The sequence below is a fragment of the Panthera leo genome, chromosome C1, assembly GCF_018350215.1.
Source record: "Panthera leo isolate Ple1 chromosome C1, P.leo_Ple1_pat1.1, whole genome shotgun sequence".
Classification (NCBI taxonomy): domain Eukaryota; kingdom Metazoa; phylum Chordata; class Mammalia; order Carnivora; family Felidae; genus Panthera; species Panthera leo.
The window spans coordinates 99,223,300-99,248,721 of NC_056686.1; the positions used below are offsets into that span (position 1 = coordinate 99,223,300).

Genomic DNA, 25,422 nt, shown 5'->3' on the forward strand with positions numbered 1-25,422 from the left:
CACACGAGGAAAAGAAAGACGCCTCCTTGGTTCCCGTCACGCCCTGTCACCTGGCTCTTCCTCCTAGAAGCTGGCAGGCTTCTATGTCCCCCTTGATGCTCTAGTGGCCCCAGGAGGAGGAGGAAGCTAAGCCCACATATTTCCTGAAAAAACGCCACAAGGGTTCCTTCAGGCAGCATTAGGATGTTACCTCTCTGATGCAGAAGCCTTGAGGGGCTTGTCCAGTGCATCAGGAATAAGACCAAGTCCTGGATGTGAACCGGTACCCGTGGCTATGGCTTCAGGAGGCTGTGCTGTGTCCCTCGACACAATGTCCCCCTACCCTGTTCTCTCCCGACGCCAAGGCCATGGAGACACAGAGGTGAGAAATGGGGGATATCCAGTTGCCAAGAACACACAGGTTTCCAGTGGGTGGTCTTCAGGGGGCCCTCAGGCTTCCTACTGTTTCCCCAGTTTCCTACTCTGGGTGCAGCCCCTCTAGCTCCCCCTCAGTGTTCACTCCTTGTACGAACCACTAGTGCTATTCTCCCAACTCCGCCCAAGGCCACAGTCTTCTCCCCACATTCTCTTGGCCTTCTGGAGGTCATGCTGTGACACTTAGCAGGAATCTGAGCTGCTATCTGTGCACACCCTGAGCTCAGTGCTTGGGGCTTGGTAGACGCTTCAGTAAATGTTACTGATGGATGAGCCTACGAGCCAACGAGTCCAGCAGGCTCCAAGGCTCCACTTCTCTAAAGTTAGGAAAAGCCCGGAACACCCACCTTCAGTTCTAGAGGTTCCCGGCAGCTCTCTCTGGGAGCCAGGGCTGGCTTTGCAGGACAGCGAGGGAGGGACAGTGAGAGAAGCAGATGGGTTGGCAGCAGAGATGACCATCCTCCTGACCATGACCATCCCCACACACATGGGCCACCTCTTGGATGTTAGTCAGATAATCACAAGAAGCTGAGCGCAGGGGCCCATTTGACTAACTCAAGTGGCAGTGGCGGGGTCGGGGGGGGGGCAGTGAAGAAGGGGGGTTGACAAGCCATATTATGGAAGTTCAAAACAACCCAAGAGTATGGGTCGTGGATCTTGGAAAGCCCGGAACTGGAGACCCATGTGACCTAGGCCCTCCTCTATTCAAGGATGGGCTTCCTTTACTTGGCCAAAGTTTCTGTGCTCCAACAATTCAGTTCACATATGCCTATTATTACTGTATACTCACAACATCCCACTATGGCTCTTGGTACAAAATCCCCAGACACTAACCTCAAAGGCTTAGTTGTGGATTTGGGGACCATTTATGATACACACTTGACCAGATTGACAAGCCAGACTTGACCAGATAGGCTTCTGTATTCCATTACTTGACATAATACCACTGCCCCCTTGGTCCTTGTTGTATACAAGGCAGCAGGAACCATGGGGGAGGCGGCAACCCCCTGTTTCAAGCATGAGTGGCCAGGGATCCTGAAATATGTCTAGCACACCAATAAAGCACCAACATCCACACTCAACTAAAAATTAATAGTCAAGTGCATGGACACTGCCTCTGGGGATTTTCCCAAGCACCTGTTACCTTATCATAATAATTCCTGGCCATTCCTCCTCTCTCAGCTTTGACTTTCATTGTTGGTGGTTCCGTGTCTTGCACTTTGCCCTTCTCTGTGGGCAGTCCTTGGGTTGCATATTTTTCCAGTTTAATTCAAGGAACATGCTTTGAGCATGACTATCACCAGGTAGCCAGCAGCGGGTCCCCTGCTTGTTCTTACTGGGGAGCACAGACACACAAAGGAGAACCGTGGAGGTGAAGGTTAATTCTGCAGCAGCCCAGGGACAAGACAGCAGCAGCCCCGGGGATTTCTGAACATAGCCCTGGAAGGTATGTGGGGCTGTGCTGGGAGAGAGCAGAGGGGATTCCAAAGGGGGACAGAACATGGAGCAGGGGTGGGGTGGGGTGGGGCGCTTGCAGAAGCAGGGAGAGGTCCACTGAGCGAGGCTCTATTACGTAAATTATGGCCTTTCCCCTGTGGCGAAATACTACAAAGCCATCAAAAATCATAGGGAAATATTATGAACACCTAAAATGCTGAGGGCGCCTGGGTGGCTCAGTCGGCTGAGGGTCCAACTTTGGCTCAAGTCATGATCTCACGGTTCATGAGTTCGAGCCCCACATCGGGCTCTGTGCTGACGGCTCCGAGCCTGGAGCCTGCTTCAGATTCTGTGTCTCCCTCTCTCTCTCTGCCCCTCCCCCACTCACACTCTGTCCCTCTCTCTCTTAAAAATAAACATTAAATAAATAAATAAAATAAAATGTTGAAAGCCTATTACAAAGTAAAGGAGGAAAAGGCTCTAAAGGGTTTGAAAGTGTTTTTGTAAGGAACCCCCCCACGCCCCGTATCCCGCTATGTATGTGTGGGGAAAGAACCGGGCTCATCTGCAGGAAAACGCTAAAGGACAGTAGGGTCACAAGCGACAGTTTTTCTTTGCATGTCGTGCTCCCTAAGCATTCTACACTCTGCATGGATTACACTTGGAAAGGCATTCTCAGACCGCTTTCCCCCTCACCCCCCAAAAAAGGAGTCGAAGAGGAGTGAATGCTTTTGTGCAGATGAGTCTGAGGTTGTGTGATGGGGGGGAGGGAGGGGGTGGCCAGGCAGCCTGTGCAGGGCAGGGGTGGCAGGGTGATGTGAAACAGGGAAGGGCTGAGAGCGAATGTGATGGCAAAATCAGCCAGGGCCAGGCTGGCCAGGTGACCTGGCAGGTGCAACATGTCGCATGGTTAATCAGTTGCCCTCTATTTGAGCTTCGTACTTGCTCAAGGGTCTGGCAGAACAGGTCTGACCTCATCCCCCCCTTTTTTTTTAAGCTATTTAGTCACTTTGCTAAAACTCCTAATTTTCCAAGCTATTAAACTTACAATTCCATGTTGATCTGTTCCAAGCCCCCTTACGTATCTCTTCTCTTGCTTCTTCCAACTGGATGCCCCTGCACAGCATGAATGGAAACCGTGAGCCCTGATGACAAGCGTCCTTCCAGGGTACAAAGAAGGCACCTGAGTGACAGCCAGCTGGAGGAGTCCCCGAGAAAGCGGAAGTTCCGGCATTAACATGCAGGCTGCCTCTGACATACCGGGGGCCAAGGACATGACACGCGTTACAGGCTGTTTGTAGTTCCCTACTGAGAGCCTGAGAGCGAGGGCGGCCGCACCATCAAAGGCCCTGGAGAAGCCTTGAGGAACAGAGATTTCAGGATTGGGATTCTGAACATTTGCCAACGGTCCCACAAAGAAGGAAGGATTCAAAGGCCTCTGCCCCCATGGTGGCAAACCCAGCCCAGACGATAAAGGTGTTCCCCAGACACGCCCTCCTAATTAGGGGCAAGACAGAAGACCTCTCGGAAAGGAGACAAAAGATTCAAGGCAGTAATGGGATGCATTATCCTGAAACTGAGGCTTTATCCCTGGCTGTCACCTGAAAAGGGCCATAAGGACTGAGTACCTGCTAAATCCCTGGCATTAGCCAAACCCGCACCATACTAGTGTTTTCCACAAGTGCGTTCTCATTTTAACTTCATAGCTGTCTTCTAAGGGAAGTGTACCGTCCCCATTTTAGAGATGAGGTGAGCAAACGGAGGCTCGGAGAAATTAAGAGCCACAGTGGATGGCAAGCCAGTACCATGGGCTCCTTGCTCATCCATTCCACAAATACGGATGGTGCCTCTCCTTTGCCAGCCGCTATGTTCTTTCGGCTGATGAACTACAAGACCCAAATCCCCTCACAGTCCGGGAGGTGGAGACAGATGTGTAAACGAAGGCTGCAAAAAGCCAGCAGCGCTGTGAAGGGCATATGGAGGACACAGGGCAAGCCGTCCCTGCCAACCATGGGGAGTCAGGAGAGCTTCAGAGAACAGCGCTTCCCTGTGCCAGTTTGAAGCAGGATGAGCGGGCATTCCTGCTCAGTGAGGCTGGAACAACACGACCCGGACCTCAGCACAGAGCAGGCTGAGTCCACACAGAGCTGTGTGAGGGAGCTGGAGGGCCCACAGAGGGCTCAGACCAAGATGAAGCAGGGGCTTATTGCCATGGTAAAGAGGCTTTGGTCCAAGAGCAATGAAGAGTCACTGAGGGGGTGTTAAAAAGAGAATATATATTCTGAATCATGTCTTGGGAAGACGTTTCTGGCAGGAATGACTGGAAAGGGGTCCCAGCAAGGGATCCTCACGGTGATCCATAAGAGTGCCACTGAGGCCCCAAGTAGAGATCACAGGAGGTGGAGGGAGGCAGTCTGGCAGAAAAGATGCACGGAAATGTGGTCAAGAGCCTGAAAGGGTGTCCGGGGAGCTGTCCAGAGCAACTCCCAGATCTGGGCCACTGGGTAGGTGTGCAGAAGACAGAGGAAGCGGGTTTGTGGGGAAGCTGATGAGGTCATCATTGGACTGAGAGCCCCACTGTCCAGACCACCCCACCACCTGCAGCTCGAAATCACCTCCTCCAACAACCCTCTGCAGGACAGAGGGAGCAGAGGACGGTCACACAGCTGATGGATGGCAGGCACTCAGACGGGAGGTGCCTCATAGGCCATAATAAGCCACTGAGCCATTTGAGAAAGTTGCCAGAAGACGGTTAATTCAAGACTGTTCCCAAATACCTGGCATTCGGTCCTCCTCAAAACCTCCATCAGCTGTAGACCCCACAGCTCCCAAATGGGCATTGTTAACCACAAAGGTCCAGACACAGCAGAAGTCACCAAGGGCAGAGCCCCTTCCCAGAAGGCAGTCAAGGATTCGACTCACATGACTCAATCAACGAACGCTGGGTTGAGAAAAGGGAGGAAAGACAACCAATGTTCCACCCAGAAAATGATCCCATTAATGAGGGCTCTGATTATATGGTTGTGAAGGTTATCACTTTGCTAGGGCTGCACTTTAAAATAGTTACGTGGTAATCAAAACCAGAAAACGCTGACCATCCCCGAAGGTCTCCAACGCATCTAGTGCTGATAAGGGGAGTTATCAGTTGCCTTTTGTGTAGGGCCAGATGAGCTACGGGGTGGGTGTGTGGCAGGGGGGTGGGTGTGGGGGACAGGTGCGGGGTTGGGGGTGCAGGGGCTGCCAGCATCCCTCGGCACAGAAGACTGCCATTGAAAGGCGACATACCCACCAGGATTTAAACAGCGTCTCCAAAACCGCTTTCAAGAGAACCATGGAGTAACTGACCACACAACACTCCGAATGAGGGGTCCTCAGAGGCAGAAAGAAAACCAAACCTGGAAGGCAACAAATGAGGACGTGGAAGCTGAAGGATTAATTTTTAATCCTGCTCAGCGATCCTTTTTCAGCCATATGTTTCTGTCTCCCGGAACTCAGCACGGACTGTACAGGAAATCCATGCTCTAGGAGGGAAAAGAGAGACTGTACTCATTAACTTAGAGCTCCCCTTGTCTGGCGGGATTAACTCACCATACCCGTAGAGCCAAGCACAGGCCCCACTGCATGGGGTGCTTTTTACGGGCAAAGGAGCTGCGGTTAAAAACCTTTCTGCAGAACCTCCAGCCAAATCCGGAAAAGTAAAGGGCCGCAACCAGGAACAGGCGAGGCAATAGACAGAAAGGGGCTCTGACAAAGTTGTAGATCCCCACTGGTGGGGATGGTGACATTAGTGCGTTTACAGCATATTTATTTGCTAAGGCAAAATTCCCTAAGAATGAGGCACTGGGACCTGAGTGGAAAGCTTCTTCGCTGCGGTGATCCCTGACAGGCTCATTGTAAAGTAATGAATTTCGTGGACACTCAGAGAGAAAAAAATAGCTTCGAATGCTACGGATCGATGCTGCGCAGTGCAGAGACACAGACTTTGGTGTCTATGAGCTGCGCTCAGGTACCGCGCAGAGCCCAGCTGCAATCTGTCCTTTTGAAGGCCAGCTAAGAAGTCGACCCAGGCCCGGGCACGGTGCCAGGGTCCCCACACTCGAGCCATTTGGAACATCCCGGGTTCAGGCGTTCCTGTCCAGGGCTGGATCAGGAACTTCCCACCACCTGCTCCAGGGACTCGGGGGTCTCTGCAGGTTGACATCCATCCCAAGGAAGTAGAGCAGAGCTGGTCTGGAGTTTTTTGTGGGAGGTGTTTTGTTTTTTTGGTTTCATTTTGTTTCGTTTTTTACATTAGACAATCTCTCAGTTTCCTCTCTAGGGCTGAATTCCCTATGTGCAAGAAATAAATAAAACCAAAACAAACAAACAAACAAACAAAAAGGGAAAACACTACCAAAATTCAAAGCCCATGGATTCCCCCAACTATACAGACGTCCCTTTACCAGGGAAACGTACGTGGAACTGGCAGAACAAAAAATATCAGAAATCAGGATCTTGGGAGTAAAAGAACACTTAGAAACCACACAAAGCAGAAATAAAGAACCACCGTGGAATGAATCCAACTTGAATTAGAAGCAACATCTAAAATGACAGGTTCAGAAAAACCTGAACAGAGCCCCAGGCTGGGCTTGACCCGGAGTCCGCAGGTCCTGCCTTCTTGCGAAGGTGGCTGGGTCGGGTCTGGAGAGGAGGCAGTGGCGAGGGAAGAACCTCAGGGCCAGACCAGACGAGCAGGGAGAATATTTTACTCGTGCACTGCAACAGCAGTCTCTTGGGACGGGTGAGGAGCAGACTTAATCTTCACCATCTACATCCTTGTGCATCTTTTTAAATTAAACACGTGCATCCATTCACTCATTCAAAAGTAAATGAATAAAAATGCATGCTATGCCAAAGTAAAATCCAGAGACAATAAAAAAGACTAAGATAACTTACAATTTCCCCTAATGAAGTGTCGTTTAGAGCCCTAAGGGGAAGGTGGGGGATGGGCTCAAGCCCGTGAAGAAAACAACTAATCAACAAAAGCACGTGGTTTTGGCCAAACTGCACCTCCCTCTGCGTCCTCAGGCGCAGAACATCTCCTTCGTCAGGCTCATCATCATTTGGCGCATCCTCTCCTGTGTGCCCAGTATCTTGGGCTGCCCACCAACCACAGGTGGCGCCCCCAACTCTCTGCCTGTAATATATTGGGGAGTTCAAGTGTTCCTGCCATTTCCCCACTTGAGCAAGTGTTTCCCAAAGTTGACCACAATGGTACCTTCGTTCCATGTGCTCTGCTCACCTGACTCTGACATGGCTCCCATGGAGAGATGAGATCTGAGTCTCCTCCCCTTGAATCTGGGTAGGCTTATGACTACGGCAGTAGAGACACTTGTGACCTCAAGGCTGGGTCACAAGAGGCTTCTACCTGGCTCTCTCAGGACACTCATTTGGAACCCTGGGGCCCGTGGAAGCAGCCTGACTGCCCTGTGCCCACCATATTGGGAGGAAGCCATGCCAGCCCTCAAGAATGTCCACAGAAAGAGAAAGAGAGGCTGGTCCCCATGGCTCCACCTCCTGGAGTCCCAGCTGACAGTTGCCTGCAGCCTCACCAAAGACACTAAGCCAGAATCACTATCAGCCAAACCCTTCCTGAAGTCCTGGCCTACAGGATTCCTGAGAGAGAATAAAAGGATTCTTATTTTAAGCCACCAAGATTAGGGATGGTTGGTTGAAAAGCCTATGTAACTGATAACCTGCCTCTAAACAATGGAATCCCCAAGGTCTAGACCCCATCTCAAACTCACCTCAGGTTCCAACTGCTTACTGGTTTTTTTTTTTTTAAGTTTATTTATTTGAGGGAGAGAGAGAGAGGGAGAAAGGGACAGAGAGAATCCCAAGCAGGCTCTACACTGTCAACGTGGAGCCTGATGCGGGGCTTGAACCCATGAACCACGAGATCATGACCCGAGCTGGGATCAAGAGTTGGACACTCAACCGAATGAACCACCCAGGCGCCCCCTCCTCCCTGCCCCCACTTCTCATTGGTTTTGAGGCACGGAGCCTGGCCAAGCCCTGGAGTCGAGCCGCCAATTCCAGAAATGTGTTTAAATAAATTCATTGTGTCTGCCCATACTTGACTTCCTCCCAAACAATCCCCACTGATGTCTACCTTCCTCAGCTCTCTTCCTGGCAGAGGGGGGGTCCCTGTTCTTCTCTGCTACCTCAATGTGGACCGTCTCTAAATCCTGTTGATTCAGTCACTCTCAGCCCCTCCTGTGGCCCCCTCGGGCAGCCATACCTCCGTCCACCTGCTACCCTCTGCACCTGGCCCGCCAGCCACCTCCCAGCCCTCATCCCTCCAACTCCCCACACACAGAGCAGGAAGGACTATTTTTTGTTTTACACCCACAGTGTTCCAGAAAAGACTTATGGCAGCTTAAGCACAAAGAATTCTCAGCCTCAAACACTGTGATGGCCACCTCTTTTTTGGGCACTGAAGTATATCCCCCATCGTTCCAAGAATCAAATGACCAGAGCCTGTTGACGGGGCCTCAGCCTCCACCCACAACACGAATGCAAACTCAGAAGACTCCAAAGCCCTTCCCGGGAATGGCTCTTTCTCTGCCCCACACCCAGCCAACTCCTAGTCCCTCCTGAAGGCCCATTCCATTTGTCATCTCTGCTGCGAGGCTGTCCTTGCCCCCTGGGGCAGCTCGCCCCACACTCTTCTGCCCTGCTAGCCTCCGGGCAGCTGAAGTCACAGCCCCCCTGTAACCCATCTCCGTGGGCCCCTCTGCACTTCAGCAGCAGGTACCCGGTACATGCCTGCAGGAGGAATCAATCGCTCATTCTCCCAGAACCCCCTTCCTAGTGCACCTCCACTCCAAAGAACAAGCCTCCCCACAGGTGCCTCATCACCCTCCCCCCCCCCACCAGCCCACCTGAGGCCTCCCAAAGCCTCCTCCAGCAAAGGGGGGGCCCTGCCCTGCAGACAGCCCCACTCCACGACCACCTTCCCTACACCAGCTTTACGGTTCCTTCCATTCTCAGAGGTGCTCTGGGGAACATGTGTTCAGCGATCCAAATCTCCACAGCTTGATTTTCATGCACTTCTGAGTTGGCCCTGGTTCCTCCCTCTCAGGCCTCAAGCGCATCAGAAGGCTGCTGACAACTCTTCCTGAGCTCCCAACAGTCTGCATGCACTTCTGCCTGGAAGAAATGCTGGTCTCCAGGATGGATGAAGCCACTCTTAGCATCCGAGGTCTTAAAACTAGAAGAAGTATTGGCACCGCTGGATTCTCAGCTTCTAGAATGGTGCCTGGTACCTAAGAGGAGCTCCAAATATTAGTTGACTGAATAAAAGAACGAGAAGGTCCCTGGCCTAGCCTGGAGAAGGCATGCTCTCCCGGGCCCCCTCCACCACGCACCGAGGCCTGAGAGGTTGCAGGATTCGGCCAAGGTCAACCAGCAAGCCAGGGCCGGAAACTGGCACCCCATCTCGTGCCTCCCGGCACATGGCCCTCCTTCTGCCCAACCTCAGCTTTCTCACCACCCACCCCTTCCATGTTCCAAAGACAGCATCTCCACAAGAAGTCCTGGCCAGCATCCAGGAGTATTTTTCTTCCTGGCTTTAAAACCAACTGTGACAAATGGCTCTGCCGATCTGGGCCATGAGGCTGAGCAAATGGGACTGCGATTCACACTATTAACTTAAATCCTACTCGATGTTATTTCAAATTAGGGCATTTTAACCAGAAATTACAAAAAGCATTGTTTGGTGGGGGGGAGGGGTACGTTTATAAGTTTCCAGCAGATTCATTTACAAATCTACTTGTTCCTGGCCACCCTTGGCAATCACAGATTTTTCTACCCACTCCCTTTACTTCCGTCCACACAAAGCCCTGACTCAGGGATGTAAAGAATGATTCTTGGGGCCTCCTGGTCTCACTGCCGCCTAAGCCTGACTCCCCACACCTGTGGCTCATCTCCACTGATGGCAGCCCAGATGGAGAAGCTCTGTTAGAAAGTTCTTCTTTACTCTGAACTGAAATTAAGCTCAGGGGTCCTGGACACAGGACGAGCCCAGCCACTTCTCTACCTATTCAGTGGGTAATAACTGAGCACATTCTAGGCACGAGACACTGAAACAGGTACTAAGGCTACGAGAGATGCACAGGAACCATCTTGGTGCTCAAGGAGTTTGCCATCTAGAAGCTCTGAAGCTTCTCCTCTCCAGGCTGGACAGCCCAAGATCTTCCCCTATTTCTTCTAAACAGGCTCCGGTTTGCCTCTGTCCCTCCAAACGTGTTACCCAGAACCTCATGCCTTCCCCCACGTGTGGTCTGACCGGCATAGAGCAAGCAGACCACCACGCTGGTTCTAGACACCAAATTTCTTTCTGTGCAGACAAGACAGCTTTGTTTGGTGGCCACACCACATGGTTGGTACCTGCCAACTAAAACCTGCCGCCTTCCCACAGCCTCCCCCTCTCACACTTGTGCAGCTAAGATTCCAAACCTCGCCTTTAGCCCAGTTCTATCATAACAGAATGCAGAACATCAGCCTACCTAGTTTTTTGTCTTCCTTACCATCCAACATATTTGCTGTCTCTTCTTGTTTTTAAGTTCTTTAAATGACTTTAAATGAGTTATGACCTTCACCTTCATCAAAACTCACCAGAAAAAGTGCAGAATGGTCAAGGACAGAACCCTACAATACCCTAATCCAGCCAGAGAACTATGAACAGGATGCTTGGGCACAAGACCTCCACTTGCCTGTCCCGCCAACAGGTGCACTGCATCACCATGCCTCTTGCTGGCACACACAGTAGGCATTCTCAGGAAATGCAGTTTGATGCCAAATCCTAAGCCATTCTGCACGTATTAAAAATACAAGTGAATTTTAAGAAAATGTGTTATTCCCAGGGGCTCCACTCTGCCAGTCCCTTCTCGTCTAAATACCTCCACCTTGGTCTTCAAGGTGTCCAAATCCCAGGCCCGCACCCTCATCCATCCGATCTCTCCCTGGGCCTTCCAAAATTTGCCAATAGGCTTTGCTTACAATGGTTTCCATCCGCCTGTGTTGGTGACTGAACAACAATAAGGACAAAGGAGGAGGAAGGAGGGAAGGAAGAAAGGAGAACGAGGAAGGGGGAGGAAGCAGGAAAATAACAATAGCGGCACCAGCTAGTCTCAGCACTGAGTCCTGCCAGGCCCTGTTCTAAAGGCCTCACGTGGGGCACAATTAGCCCTCACGACAATGTGAGGTCGGTGCCTTTCTCACCCTGTCTGCAGATGAATGTGGCGCCCACAGGGTAAGTAATCTGTCCAGAGTCTGTACTCTGAACCGTTCTACCTGCATCACTGCCCAGGAAAAAGTAACAGGTAGGGGGATGGGCATGGGCTGAGGCACCAACCAGATAAGGAGCTAACTGCACAGGGACCATGGGAGGGTGGGGTCAGCCTGGGGAGAGGCAGGGAGGGCATCTCACGGAAGTCACCTTCCTCTGAATCTCGGGAAGTAAACAGGAGTTAAGGACACGCAGCCCAGGGACAGGTATAGGGAGGCACTCATCCACACGTGAGGGCAGGGCACACGCAAAACCAGAGGACGAAGGGTGAGTTCACCAAGAGGACTAGTGTGGGCTCTGGCTAAAAGGCCAGGATGAGCACAGGTACACGGAGCACAGCTGCAGATGGACAGGCAGGGACCAGGCCTCCAAGATGTACGTCTTGGTAAAGATGGGAACTCCATCCTGCGTACATCTGGTCACCCAGGCCTCATTCTCCAAATCCTACCTCCTCCGGGACCATCTGTCCTACTCCGGTGCAAGCCTCAGGCATGGAGATGGGTGTTCAATGACTGCAGATGAGGGGAAGGAGACCGCATCTAGGACCAGACTACATACAGGGAAGGAAGGGTCCCCCTTTGCCCCTCCCCCATGCTGCTCCCACCTTCTCCAAAAGAAGAAAGGAAGCACAATGTAATTGCTTCTTCTATAACTTGTTAAGTCAAATCATTAAGGCTTCATTACTTGGCTTTTTCTAACTGTCAATATAAGTGTCTGGAAAATACGTGGAATCGTGGGCCTCTAGGAACCTATTAAATTTAAGGGGATCCACAACCCACTGTCATCGAATGACAAAATAATGCATTTTCTCAGGAATGGACACGTTTCTTAGCTTCAGTCTAGATGCTGATGACATCATGCGACAACAGGAGCCACCTCAAGTTCAGAAGACTAAAAATAATTGCACGTTTCTTTAATTTTTGAATGAAGAAGCATAAACACCTGTGTCTATTCCGGGACTGTCAAATCCTAATATTTTGCCACACTTGCTTAATTTTTTTTTTCCAAGGAAGTAAGCCCTAGAGATGCTGCCTGTGTCTGTATTTCCCCCTCCTCAGTCCCATTCCACCCCCGCCCCCACTGCAGAAACAACAACATCCTGCACTTGGCATTTATCACTCCCGTCCGTTTTCATGCTTTTACTATAGATGTATAACAATATAGAGTTTCTGCACATTTCAAAATTGTTTAAAATGTCATCGCTGAATGCACTTTGCATCTTTTTTTTACTTGACAAAACATTTTTGAGAGTAATCTCTGTTGACATCTGTCACTCCAAGTGCATTCCTTTTGATTGTTGCATATCATAGTCCCTTGTATGAATATTCACTGTATCTATTACGATTTATCTATTCATTTTCCTGTTGATGAATGCTTAAATGGTCCGACCCTTCACTGCAATGAATATTCTTGTAATTGTTCATCTAAGGGTATCTTCAGTCACGCTACCCGCTGCCCAAATCGCTCTGCAACACTGGCACACCAATTTACATTCCCAAGGTCAGGGTTTAAGTGTTCCTTCTGTTCCAAGTCTTTGTCAACTCCCTGGTATTGTTTGGCTTCTACATTTTTCACCAATCTGATGGGGACAAAATGTTACCTCCTTGTTATTCTGAATAGGGATTTTAAATGCAAACACAAATTACTGAAAAATGCAGCCTAATGGACAAGAATTTTCCACAACACATGGGCAGATAATAAGTGTTCCTTGGGTTTTCTGGAAAATAATACAGGAAGGGTAGGAAAGGGAGTGAGGGTACAGATAAAACAAGACTGGTTGTGAGCTGATAACAGCTGGAACTGAGTGATGGGTGCGTGGGGGTCATTATCCTACTCTCTCCACTTGAGTATACGTTTGAAATTTTCCACAATAGGAAATTAAAAAAAAGAAAAAGCAGTAGCAGCATCCAGAGCAAAGATAAACCTCAAAGAAACAAGAGCAGTGATCACGGCAGAGGGCAGCCTTCCGAGAGGGCAGAGGGCAGAGCTAAAAGGGCAGCAGAGGACAAAAGGAAGCTTGGAGAAGGGCTTTTGAATTGTGTTATGATTTAAGTCAGAAAAGTTAGGAACGGTATTCATCCAATTAGTGTTCCTAAAATGTTACCAGACTTTTAAGTACTATTGGTAGGATGGTCACCATTAAAAACCACCCAAGATGCCGTTCCACAGAATTTTACTTCAAAATACGGAACATTTTGTGTGTTTTCATTCTTCCAAATTTGTCTTTGAACAGGTGCAAGAATTATCTTTTTAAAGAAAACTTCAGAATGAAAAGAAATTGGTCCTCAGGCTTCTGGTTCTGACGTCTGGAATGACTTCCGTAAGGGTAAGAGCTCATATTGCACACTTCTGAGGGCAACTTTACCCTTGATGAATAATATTAGAATTCTAGATGCCTCCAAGCAGCTAGAGCCAGGAGGACCTGAGTCCCTATGCTTAAGGGGCAGGGGTCCAGGCCCGGGATGTGAAAGATAACCCTAAAGAAACAACAGTGGGATTCAGGGCAGAGCAAAATTTGACCAGGGAGAAAGCTAAAAACTCCTGTTGCACGGGGAGGAAGGAAGAGCATTTTGCTCAAGTGAATAAGAAAATGTGGAAAAGCAAAAGCCTCCGCCAGAGTTAGAGCCCATGGTTTAGAGCCAGGAGCTCCAGGGCTGTCGGGGAAGAAGTGTCCTGAGCTGCAGGGCGTGGTGGCAGCAGGCAGAACCCCTCGGGGCAGGAGGCCCACTGCACCATCATCATTCACTGCTGTGTGCTGGGCCCTGAGAGCTCAGGGTGGCAGACATCAGCGGGGGCCACCAGGCCACCTGCCAGGGAGCCCATGGCAAACACAGCTCAGCGAAGGCATTTTCAGGCTCCTCTGCATAGTGTTGCCTTAAATCATCCCCCGATCCCCCGTCTGGAACCTTCCCCACCCCACCCCCACCTTACCCTGCAGCCTCCACTCCCCCCACCTCTGCCCCTAAAGCAGTTATTCATTAGCCACAGGGATTTACCTCCCAGTAACAACAGAGGCTGCAAACCCTCTTTTTGGTCCAAAAAGCACAGTGAGAGGTGCTGGGGTTATAGAGCCTCATTCGCCAAATGCTATGCGAAAGCTCCAGAGTCAGATCATCCCGTCCCACTCCCTTGTTCACAGAAAAGGAAACTGAGCTCAACCTGTGCAAGGACAGGACAGTGAAGAGCCTAGCAGTCAGGTTCCCCAGCTGATCCTGCCCTCCCCAAACCCGCGCTCAGCGTTCTACTCCGTGACACCAATGATTCAGACCAGAGGACCTGTGCTTCCTTCATCAAAGAACACCTGTCAGTATCACGTGGCCATGTCACCTGTCACATGGTTAGCTCCTGACAAAGGGGCTTAGAGAACTCAGGTCTCCGGATTCCCAGATTAGAGCTCCTGTTCCTCCCACAAGGCTTCCCAAGGCCCATCTTCCTCGGCAATCCAGCGACTTTGGTACTCACAACCCTGGGTGACCAAGAAATCCCACTTGCGATGGACACTCATCGTGTGACCTTCAGGGGCCTTGACTCACTCCCCTGACCATCCTTTGTGTCCTTGACTCCTGGCCGCTCAGCAGCAGCTCAGTCCTCTTCTGTGCATTTATTACTGTCAGTCTGTGAGAGCAAGCAGGAAGTTTCCATGCCCCAAGCTCTCAGAGGCCGGCCTTCTCAGCTGACAGAGCCCTGGGCCAGCCTACCCCAGTCATAGCGATCCCAGAGGAGGGCTGGAGGCGGCTTTCGAGTGTCAGGGCAGTGGCCAAGGCCAAGTCTCATGACATTACGTGTGTACACAAGACACTATCCCATGGACAGTGCAGCTGACCCTTGAACCCCCCGTGCAATGCGGACCATTGTCCCTACTCCTCAGTGAGGAAGCTGAGGTCCTGAAAGGTCTGATGATTCACCCAAGGTCAGCAGTTAGCAGGAGTCAGGGGGAGGGCAGGAAACCAACACTTTCCATTTCAAGGGCATGACAGCGAAGAGCCTAGCAGTCAGGTTCCCCAGCTGATCCTGCCCTCCCCAAACCCGTGCTCAGCGTTCTACTCCGTGACACCAATGTTTCAGACCAGAGGACCCGTGCTTCCTTCATCTGGACCCCTACCAAAGAACACCTGTCAGCGGTCCCCACACAGGAAATGCCACCACAAATAAAGAAAAAGGTGAACCCAGCCACATGCTCCTCAAACTCCTTTTCTCTATTTCCCCAGGAGCCACACCAAGGCCAATGATGATTTGACAGCGTCCCTGTCCATTTGGGACTGCCAAAACATCAGGGACCTTAACTGGAAAGTAATGCAGGAAAAACCGCAGTCACTGGGCACCTGTTAAGGAGAGCCCCAAGCAGTGACTCCAAATTACGAACCGAGGTGATGGCAGAGAAGAAAGCCAGCGAAGGAGGCTGCTCTGGGCTGCCAAGGGCCACCTGGAGAAAACCTCTCTAGTATCAGCTGGCTCCAAATGTTAAGACTTTTCCAGAAACCCCACATTAAAAGGGCAGGCTCTGTAACTGGTTACTATAACCTAGCCACTACACGAGCCAGCTATGGAACCAAACATATCTACGATCAGTTGACTTGAGGGGATGTTACCCTTGAAAACATGGGTGGGTCTCAGCTACTCTGCTGAAATCTTCAAGAGGAAAAATGGAAGTTTCCCTAGTGAAGAAGAAATCAAGGCTCAGACTACAGGGTAAAATCCTGTTGAGTTTCCAGTATGCTGGCCTTCCCTAGAGACTTCAAACTTGCCAACCACAGAACCACAAGAATTATTCCAAAAGTTAAATCTCTGTATGTGTGCCTGTGTGTATACATATGCATGTCTGTACATATATGTATACATACATATATATGCGCACATGCATATATGTTCATGTTATAAACGTTTATGTTCTCTTTCTCAGGAGAACCCTATCTGATACTGATTTTTGTACCAGGATGGTTCTAGAGGAACAGAATCTCAAATATGTGTTTTCCCAAATGGCTCTGGGGTTTCTAGAATTCTCTAATCTGAATAAATATAAAGGCAAACAACTCTTTAAAAAGAAAAAGAAGAGGAAAGGAAAAGCGTAAGCTCGGTACACATTAAAGTGATTATCAGCCAGTAACACCACAGCAGCTAGTGACCCTATGGGATGACCGGAAAGGCCCCAGGTTAGAAGTCAACTGTGCTAGTCCCCCTTCATACTCTGCTGGTGGGAAAGGAGGATGGCAGAGTCACTGGGGAAGACAGTTAGGCAGTTTCCTATAAAGTTACATGTAAACTCGCCGTATGACCCAGCAATACCCACTCCTGGTATTTATTTACCCAAGAGAAATGAAAGCCTATATCCACACAAAGTCTCGTACACAAAACAGCAGATTTATACTAGCCCCAAACTGGAAACAACCCAAATGTCCATCAACGGGACATTCTGTCCATCACAGAATGCGATCTATCTGTACATGCAAGCACATGGATGAATCGCAAAAGCATTATGCTGAGTGAGAGAAGTCCAATTCAAAAGGCTTCATACTGTAGGACTGCATATGGCCGACACTCTGGCCAGGACATCACTGTGGTAACAAACACCAGATCTGTACCTGCTGCCTCTGAGGGTGTGAGGAGGGAACTTCCGGGGGCAAAAGTACCACTCTCTATTGATTGTGATGGCAGTTCACACCAACGTCCCTCAGCGCTCACGGAACCATACACTTAAGACTGGTGAATTTCTGTTGCATGTTAATTCCCCACAATAAAGCAGATTAGACCAATACTGGGCTCCTTTTCCTTAGCAGGAAGTGGTTTGTGCTGGCCGTGACCTGGAGAAATCACACAACCTCGCTGTGCCCTGACTGCCCCATCTGGACAAGGGGTTGCATGACAGTCCTCTGACCCGAAACTGCAGGGATGAAGTCAGAGAACGTGTGTGAACACACAGACTGGACTGACTTGGGGGTTAAATAAATGTCAGCTTCTGCTTCCCTCTTCAGTGCAAAGGAGCCACCCTACCGATCCATAAACCTTCTGGGTCAGGGGTCAGGGATGCACCAGAGGGCTCGGTGAAGACAAGGAGAGCAGGCTGTAGCCTGAGTGGGACACAGGGTAGAGGGAAGCCGTGGATATGGCTGCTCGGGGGCGGGGGGCGGGGGGGGGGGTGGAGTGGGGAGACGGAGAACAGCACAGAGGGGTGGCAAGGGCCAGACAGCTGTGGACCGTTTTGCTCAAGGCCAGCCTGGCTGGGGCCTCCAGGCCTCTCATTTCTCCTGCCTTAATGAGAGGTCGTGCAAGTGCCTGCCCACAACTGCATCATCTCCTCCTGTCGCCAGCTTAAACACAGAGTGGAGCTAGAGCAGGACAAAGTCTCCTTTATAAAACACTGTGGCTTGTTCCCACTGCCGTTTGAACCCTTGGGCTCTGTGACACGGAACACCAGCTTCGGCCACTCCCCGTCACTTCCCACAGGCGCCAGGACAGCGCATTCCCGTGCCTGGCTCCTGGGTAAATGCCATTATCATTGCCTTCAGGGGGAGCTGGAGACTTCTAGGGGCTGGGGTCAGAAAGCGTGGACCCGCAAGACTCCTAGGAACTTTCAAAGGCTCGGGAGGCGAAAGGTGCCAGTTCGTTAGTGTGTCTCGTTTTACTTCACGAGTTCCTCTTAGCACAATACGCTGACCAGCTGCGACAGGGGTAGTTTCTGGCTCATAAAGAGCACAGGCGAGAATTTCCTCAAGTCACTGGAGGAGAGTAGGAAGGAGGCAGAAAGCGGCCACTGAAGAGTATTCACAGGATACCAACGTCACCAGAGGCAAAAGCAAGTGAGTTGTCCGTGGAGAAATCTAGAGGAGGGAGACGGCAAAGTCTGGACAACAAGGGAAGGGAGGGGAGCAAACAGTGGGGTCCCTCGGGTCAGGAGCCACTGCCACCAGCAGGAAAGTCCAGCACTGGCCAGCCTACTCTTGCCTGTGGGGTCCCTGTGCTTCAGGGGATGCTATCCCAGGTAACACGGGTATCCATCTCCCCAAGCCCCGCCCCCCCACACCCCAGCACGCCAGCCAGCAATAAACAACTCACTTCCGCTGGACACTCTAAACAGATACTCTAGGATTCCTTACGCTCAAATGCCAACGCACATTCTTTCCATAAACCCCAGCACGGTGCGTGAAATGACATCAACACCGCTCCCTGAGAGCACTGGAAAAGAACGCAAAATGGGGGAAATCCTGAAGAACAGGCAAGAGAACAGGAGCTCTGACAGAAACAGGAGGTGAGCAGATAGAGGAGGCTGGAAGCAAGGCCGGCTGACACACCGCATAAGCCAAGGCGCAGAGGCAGAGGGCTGGCAAAAGAGGTGGGGCAGACAGGCAGGCGAGCCCCAGGGGGTAGGGCCCAATCAATGGGGTGAGGAAACCCCCTCAGAGCTGTCGCGGCTCTCAACGTCAAATGAGGCCAAGGCTGGTGGACACTCCGCGGCCAGTGGATATGTTCAACGGCTCAGAGATTCTTGGAGCCCCGCTAGGGTGGCCTCGCCCAGAATGAAACAAGAACGGCAAGATATCCTAAGGAATGTGACGACAATGTAGTCCAAAGGTCTTGCATTAATGGCTCAACAACTATGTACTGTGGCTTAAATCCAATCTCCAAATGGCCAAGGCAACCTGCCACCAGTCAGCTGACCAGGAAGGCCCCCTGGTCCTAAAGGACAACTTCCGCTGAGCATTTACCAGGCACCAGGCACGTGCCAAGGGCTCTCTCCCTAGGGTGGCCCCATTCAATTCTCCCACTAACCCACATGAGTGGCTCCTATTGTTTTACAGATGAGGAAATAAATGGGAGCTTAGAAGAGTTAAGTAGCTTGCCCCAAATCCTACTGCCGGCTCCCTAACAAATGCTTATTGAATGTGGCCTGGCTAGACAGATGGAAGGATGACTGGAAGGACAGATGGACAAAGGAAAAGGCCAGGCTGACAGATGGCTTTGGTGTCATCTCCCCCTGGGACGACACGTGGACCTTCTAGGCCTGTCAGAGGAAACAGGGAGAGCAGTGGGTAAAATAAGGGCGGCTACCCATGAACAGACCGGTACCCACAAATACTCAGGACACCTCGGTTTTGTTGAAAGTGGAAGAAAAATTTAAAAAAATGTTAGACAGAGGAACGGTCCCTCCATGTCGTTCAGTTTTCAAATTCATAAAGACAAGCCCGAGGGGCCGATGCCTGGCTATCCCTCTGTCTGAAGGCTTTTCTGCTGGGTCTCTGTGGGCCTCCAAGTTTCCAGTTGGACGAGAAACAGAGCGCACCAGAGATCGCACCCGGAGCAGGAGAGGTGCCTCACAAAGGCCCTTCTGCACCCAGCTCTGCTTTGTTTAAGGCAAGATCAGATTCGGCATCTGTACTTTTACTTGCTGCCTGACAAAAACCAGATGTCAAATGCCTCCCAGCGCTTCATCAGGGCCCCTGCCCTTAGGCAAATAGTGTGAGTCAGCCCGGCAAAATGAACCCGGCTGTAGCAAAGAGTGGTCTGGGCCCAGGGCCTGCCTTGCTCCACACACTCCCGAGCCTTTAAGAAAAGGCACATTTCCAATCTTCTGAGAAGAGGATGGTTAAAAAAACTGGGCTTTGCACCTCGTTCTTAGCTTACCGTGAAGCTCTGGAACTTTTTCCTGAAGCTCCCTGTCTAGATCCGCCGATGATTGAGACGCTCAAGCTGGTCACCAGTGGATACCAGCCACCGAAACATTCCCCTACACAAGCCACTGGACACGCTGCTACCCCTGGAGAGAGCGGCCATCTCCCTACCACAGCTCGTGGGCAGGGAGCCCCTACCCTGGAAAGCTAAAAGGCTTTGGTATTAGAGGCAAGAAGTAAACTCACCCTCCAAGACCACTAAGCCCCGGAGGTAGAACGAGAGGCAGCCAGTGAGCTCTAACCCCTTCCATGCAGACCTCTGAGCAAACCGTGTCAGAAGTAGGTGCTGAAGCGTAACCTGAAGACCACGTATCACCTGGACCCTGCACAAGCAGCAGGGAGCAGCGCCACTCTGTTACAGCTTCAGGTCTGGCTTCCACCACCACGACTTCCCGGCCAAGGGCAGAACAATCGAAGTCTTATGCTGGAAGGAGGCCCTCCTCCCCTGTGACCGCATCCGAGGCCCGGGGCCCTTGGCCCCCAGGATGCTCGGGCCTGGGGGAAGGGGAAGAAGGGGGAAGAAATGCAAGAATACTGGCTCTTAGCTGCCTCGCCAGGAGATGACACCTGCCACTTCCTCACCCATTTTACTAAGAACAGGCACATGACCCCACAAAACCGTGCAGATCTGGAGAGCTATGCGTGTATCTGTGCTGTCTCTGACACATCATCATAAGCCCTGGCCTCTCGTTCCCAAGGCCTGACCCGTATTTTCAGATGAATTCAAGGTCCCATTACTTAGGTCTTCCATCATTACCTCAAAGCCTCAGTGGCAAAGACCAGACAGCATCGTCCTAAAATCGATCCCCTCTTTCAAATGTCCATTTTATGTCATCACACTCAAACACTCAGAGGCAGCTTCTAGATGTCCCCCTTTCTCCGCATTCAATCAACCCGTCTCTCAGCAGTTCCTTCACTCCTTTACAATTTTCCTCCGATATCTTCCTCCATTTCCTACTGCTGTCACCTCAAACCTCACCACCTATAACCGAATTATTCCACTCAGCTTTTGCTGTCTTCCCTTCTAACCGACCCGGCACATGGTGGCCTCCCCCTCCCCCTCAAGGTCCCCATTCCTAGCTTCTCCCCTGCTCACAATGCCTCTCACTGCATCCATCAAGGGTCACCTTCTAAGCCTGCAGCTCGCCATGCTCTAGAATCTGCCTGTGGAATTAGGACGTAATCTCGCCGTTCTCCGACAGCGCCTTGGCCACTCCTGTCTCTGCAGGTCTGCTCATGCCATCCGCTGCTCAGAATGTCCTCCTGCTCTTCCCACACAAATCCTAATCCCACCTCAGGATCCATTCCAAATACAATCTCCTTGCTCCGGCTTTGCCGGCCAAGGGACTTCCCTCTCTCCCTTCTGGCTCACCATGGGGCTGAACGCTGGCTCTGAATAGTGTGCATGTGGATGATAAGCCGAATCGTACTGTTTTATGAGAATAAATCCTTATTTCCTGCTCCTTTGAGGGAGAGTCTAATATAGGTTGCCGTCAACTGTAAGTAGCCAAAAACACCAACTCGACTGGCTGCAACAGTGAAGACAGAAAGTATGGAGGCCAGCCTGTCAGTCTTTAGTGGTTCTGTGATCAAGGACCCTGGTTCCTCACCTCTGAGGGCTCAACAGACTTCCTTTCCTCATGGTGATAAGATGGCTGCCTCATTTCCAAGAATCTAGTGGAAGGAGCTGTCCTCCTGTGTGTGTGTGTGTGTGTGTGTGTGTGTGTGTGTGTGTGTGTGTGTGTGTGTTTTGAGAGAGAGACAGAGACATCACCAGTGGGGGAGGGGCAGAGAGAGGGAGAGAGAGAATCCCAAGCAGGTTCCACACTGTCAGTACAGAGCCTGACACAGGGCTCGAACTCACGAACCTCGAGATCATGACCTGGGCCGAAACCAAGAGTTGACGCTTAACCGACTGAGCCACCCAGGCGCCCCTTCTGTGTTTCTTTTTAAGAGAAGACATTTTTCCCAGAATCCCCACAGCAGACTTCTCCTCATATCTCACTGGCCAAAACTCTGCCAAACGCCCATGTCTAAACTATGGGCCTTTATGACTGGCTTAGATCAGTCGACTTTTATTCTGGAGCTGGAAGCAGGGTCACTTTTCCTTGAGTAGCAGAGAGAGAGAGGCATGACCTTCAAACCAAGTCAGGGCTCCGCCATCAAGAAAAGAACGGCTGCCACGTAGGCAACCAACGGCATCTGCCAGAGGCGGGGACCGAATGTCACATATTTGTGTTTTCCTAACTTGCCACCCCCATCCTGTGCTGGCACATAAGGGTGCTCAACAAAGAGCTGTGGAATTGAGCTGAACTAGAAATTATCCTGTGGGTGTGAGAAAATAGCATGATAATAGAGTGGACACAATTGGACATTTGTGCAGAGAAACTGGAGAGAAGGCCAACAAATCCAAACAGATGCAAAAAAAGTACTTAGCAGAGGAGGTTTGGGGAAGCTTCGGTCCAAGCCCTAGGCTGGACCCGACTCCCAGTTCCACAGATACAGAGTAGGCCACAGGCCAGACCACCAGGCTTCTCCCAGCAGGGCCCAGCTGGGCCTTCTCCTCAGTTCAACCCTTGCCTCCAATGGGCCAGTGATCTACATCCAGCCCACAACCCATCAGGCACAAAGGAGGCTCACAATGAGGACAGTCGGTGCCTAGCAAGTAACTGGGCACTTCGTGGGCACACACAAATGCGTTGAATATGAGAACACGTGAGGTCTGGGCCGTAAAAGCGAGGGCTCCCTCTGACTCTGGACTAAAGGGACGGGTCTTTCCATTGCTGATAGGTCTCTCCTCCCTCCTTTCTCTGGGGCCATCCCGCTCAGATCTCTTCCTTCATGTCAGCTTTTCCCACAACCTCTCCCAGATTCTCTGGGCTGCTGACAGCACCTGAGCCTGGGAAACGTGCCAGGAACTGCACAGAAACCATACCAAACACAAGGCTCCGAAGTCCCATCGAGGCACCCTGTCTACATCACATCACAGGTTCCTGAGTTTCAGCTCTTTGAAATTTTAAAATTCCTTTTCCAGTAGGGTAGCAAGCATGTCCTTGGCTGAAGAAAACCGTGTGAAATGCAGCATGCTCCCAGAGTTCATTGATTACAACGCGTAGTCAACATTCGATACATATTGACTCAACAACTAGTACGTTGAACCATATGACGCTGTTGGTATTCAATGGTTTCTGACCTACTAACGTGGCAATGTCACACAATTCAACCTAATATCTACTCCACGCCAGGCAAGAGGTGAAGGAGGGGCTTGGGATGCCATGATCAACAAACAACACACAGATACAATCCCTGTCCCGATGGAACTTACAGTCTGGTGCGTTAGACCGCTAATTAAAAAGTAATACACCGTTCAGCTTCGCTACTATAATTAATTATACGTGTACTTATTTGTGGACTTGCTTGATTTCTTTGCTAGCCTGTAAGCTACATAAGGGTGCTGGCTGCTGTCTTTTCTATAGAACACACTGCCAAGCACACAGCAGAACACATTAGATAGCTGTTAAATTTACTAATTCATGTTAAAATACACAAGTGCAGGTGCTGTGGAAGAATTGGGGGGTAAGGATCAGGGACTCCACTAGCTTGGAAATTCCAATATTGCTAATAATGTCAAATTAGGTCTTCGTGAAACAGGTATTTATGCCACATATAATTGACCGGCAGTATATTACACAGGGTTTCATAGGGACTATTTAAAATACTTAAGAGAACAAACTGTTTTCAAGCACAATCCAGTTTTTCAGAAACTCTATTTACATAAACAATTGGTGCACTAATTGCAAATCATTCTTATTTCTCTCCTAAAGCAGGATCCCCTAAGGATCTTTATTAGGCGCTCGATTAGCCTAGTTTGAGTTACAGTATTTACTTAAAAGTAATAACAGCGAAGTTCTTGAAAAATATTTGGTAATTCTAACATTTTACTAATTCAAACCAATCGTCTTTGTTAGTCTATGTTGCTAGGGATTTCACCGTCACATTAAGACAAAGCACCGAAGTCTGAACCTGCAGTTCGCCAAATTCCTCTGCAGGACACTTCTGACAGCAAGAAACTGAGCCAACATCAGAAAGGGGTTGAAACCAGAAAATCAAGAAAGGACGATGTGAAAAGAAACTGTAATCCAGTTTAGTCTAATAAACGACGCACATGAAGTCACATTCCAATGGTAAGCAGAGCACGTGAAAGTTTTAGGTCCTGCACCCCCGAACCTGTCACGGATCTGATATAATGTAATGTAATGACAAATGTCAGTGAACACCGTGGACCAGCAGGCCTCTTATCTACCTCGCAGCCTCTCCTTGAGAGCCAGTCCCGGCCGCACTGCACAGACACCAATGAGCTTGGACGGTATCTCCGTGCGCATCTGGCCTCTCGTTCTCTGCACCGGCTCCGAGATTTGCTAACACACTAGTCACATTCACGGGGCGTCTTGAACTCTCTCGACATGGCAAATCATCAGCAGGCCCTGTCCCCACGCCAAAAGCAAACAAAAGCCCGTCACCGGCAAGGAGGACACCCAGTCTCTCCGAAGGATGCCAAAGTCCCCATCCTGCCTCCTTTGCAGAACCCTGCAAATCTCCCCGATGCAGGCAGGATGAGCAAGGCGTGGGGGAGATTATGCTCTGAATGTCTTAAGAGATTAGTTACTTAAAATCCTCCACATGACTTCAGTCATCCCCGTTACAGATGACAGAGTAAAAGCCTACTTGATTAAAGCCGAATGCCTATACATTTGCAAAAGGCAAAATATGGAGAAGAAAACAGGAGTCAGATTACTGATGGGCATGGCATCAGCACCAGGACGTCAGGGGCTGCTGAATAAATCATGACAAGGAGGCACATGCAATAATCATAGATTCACCATAAATACCGCAGCCCTCAAGGCTCTCATATTTACTTACTTTCCCCCAAAGCATAGACTGGATCCGGCCTTGTCCTCGAATGAGGCCTGTCTCTCCCCAAATTCCAAATATGGGAAATGACAGCTCTTCTGTGGCAGGGGTAAAAGTGGGAAGGCAAATGTTTGTATTACGTAATGTTTTAATTTTAAAACAAAGACTGTGTATGCCAGAGACTCTCTCTCTTCTGTTCGGGGCATTTTCCAGTCCTTCTACCACTCTCCCCCAACCCAGGCCACGGCAGTCTTTTCCTCACCCCCAGAATAATTCCCCTTTAGGATAAAAGGATTACATGTGAGATCCGTGAGGATCCTTTCAAAATACATTCAAGCCTAGAGGCACTTGAGGTCTCTGTGTCCTTCCTCCCTTCGAGAAGTCCGCTGAGGGTGTGTGAGGGGACAGCTGTTCAGAAGAGTTGGATTCATACAAGCGTGAGACAGGAGTTACAGATGCTGTTCCTCCAGCCAGAAAGGTGCCAGGACACCCGGCTAGGGGCCACAGCCCCCGTTCCAACGGAGGGACGGAGAAAGAGCCAGGCAAGGCGCTCAGATGTGGTCTTGTGTTTCTGTAACGAAATAATAGAAGGCAGACGGCAAAACGGTCCACCATGCCATCTTCTGTACTAAAACATCAGAAGACATTAAGAAACTGTTCAGCACA

The 25,422-nt window shown here is 50.4% G+C and overlaps 1 protein-coding gene across 5 annotated transcripts in view; it reads right to left on the reverse strand.

Moving 5' to 3' along the window:
* The window catches only part of IGSF3 (immunoglobulin superfamily member 3), a 92,629-nt gene that overhangs the window by 54,853 nt on the left and 12,354 nt on the right, over positions 1 to 25,422 (reverse strand). Inside the window, exon 1 of one of the 5 annotated variants that reach the window (XM_042953580.1) lies at positions 14,645 to 14,829. The exons of 2 other annotated variants lie outside the window; for them this stretch is intronic. In XM_042953580.1, the coding sequence (XP_042809514.1) occupies positions 14,645 to 14,687 (43 nt within the window). In that variant the 5' untranslated portion in view covers positions 14,688 to 14,829. Of the gene's footprint in view, positions 1 to 2,899; positions 3,039 to 14,644; positions 14,830 to 25,422 lie in introns of those variants that run through there. 2 more of the 5 variants (XM_042953581.1, XM_042953577.1) reach the window with 2 other exon arrangements.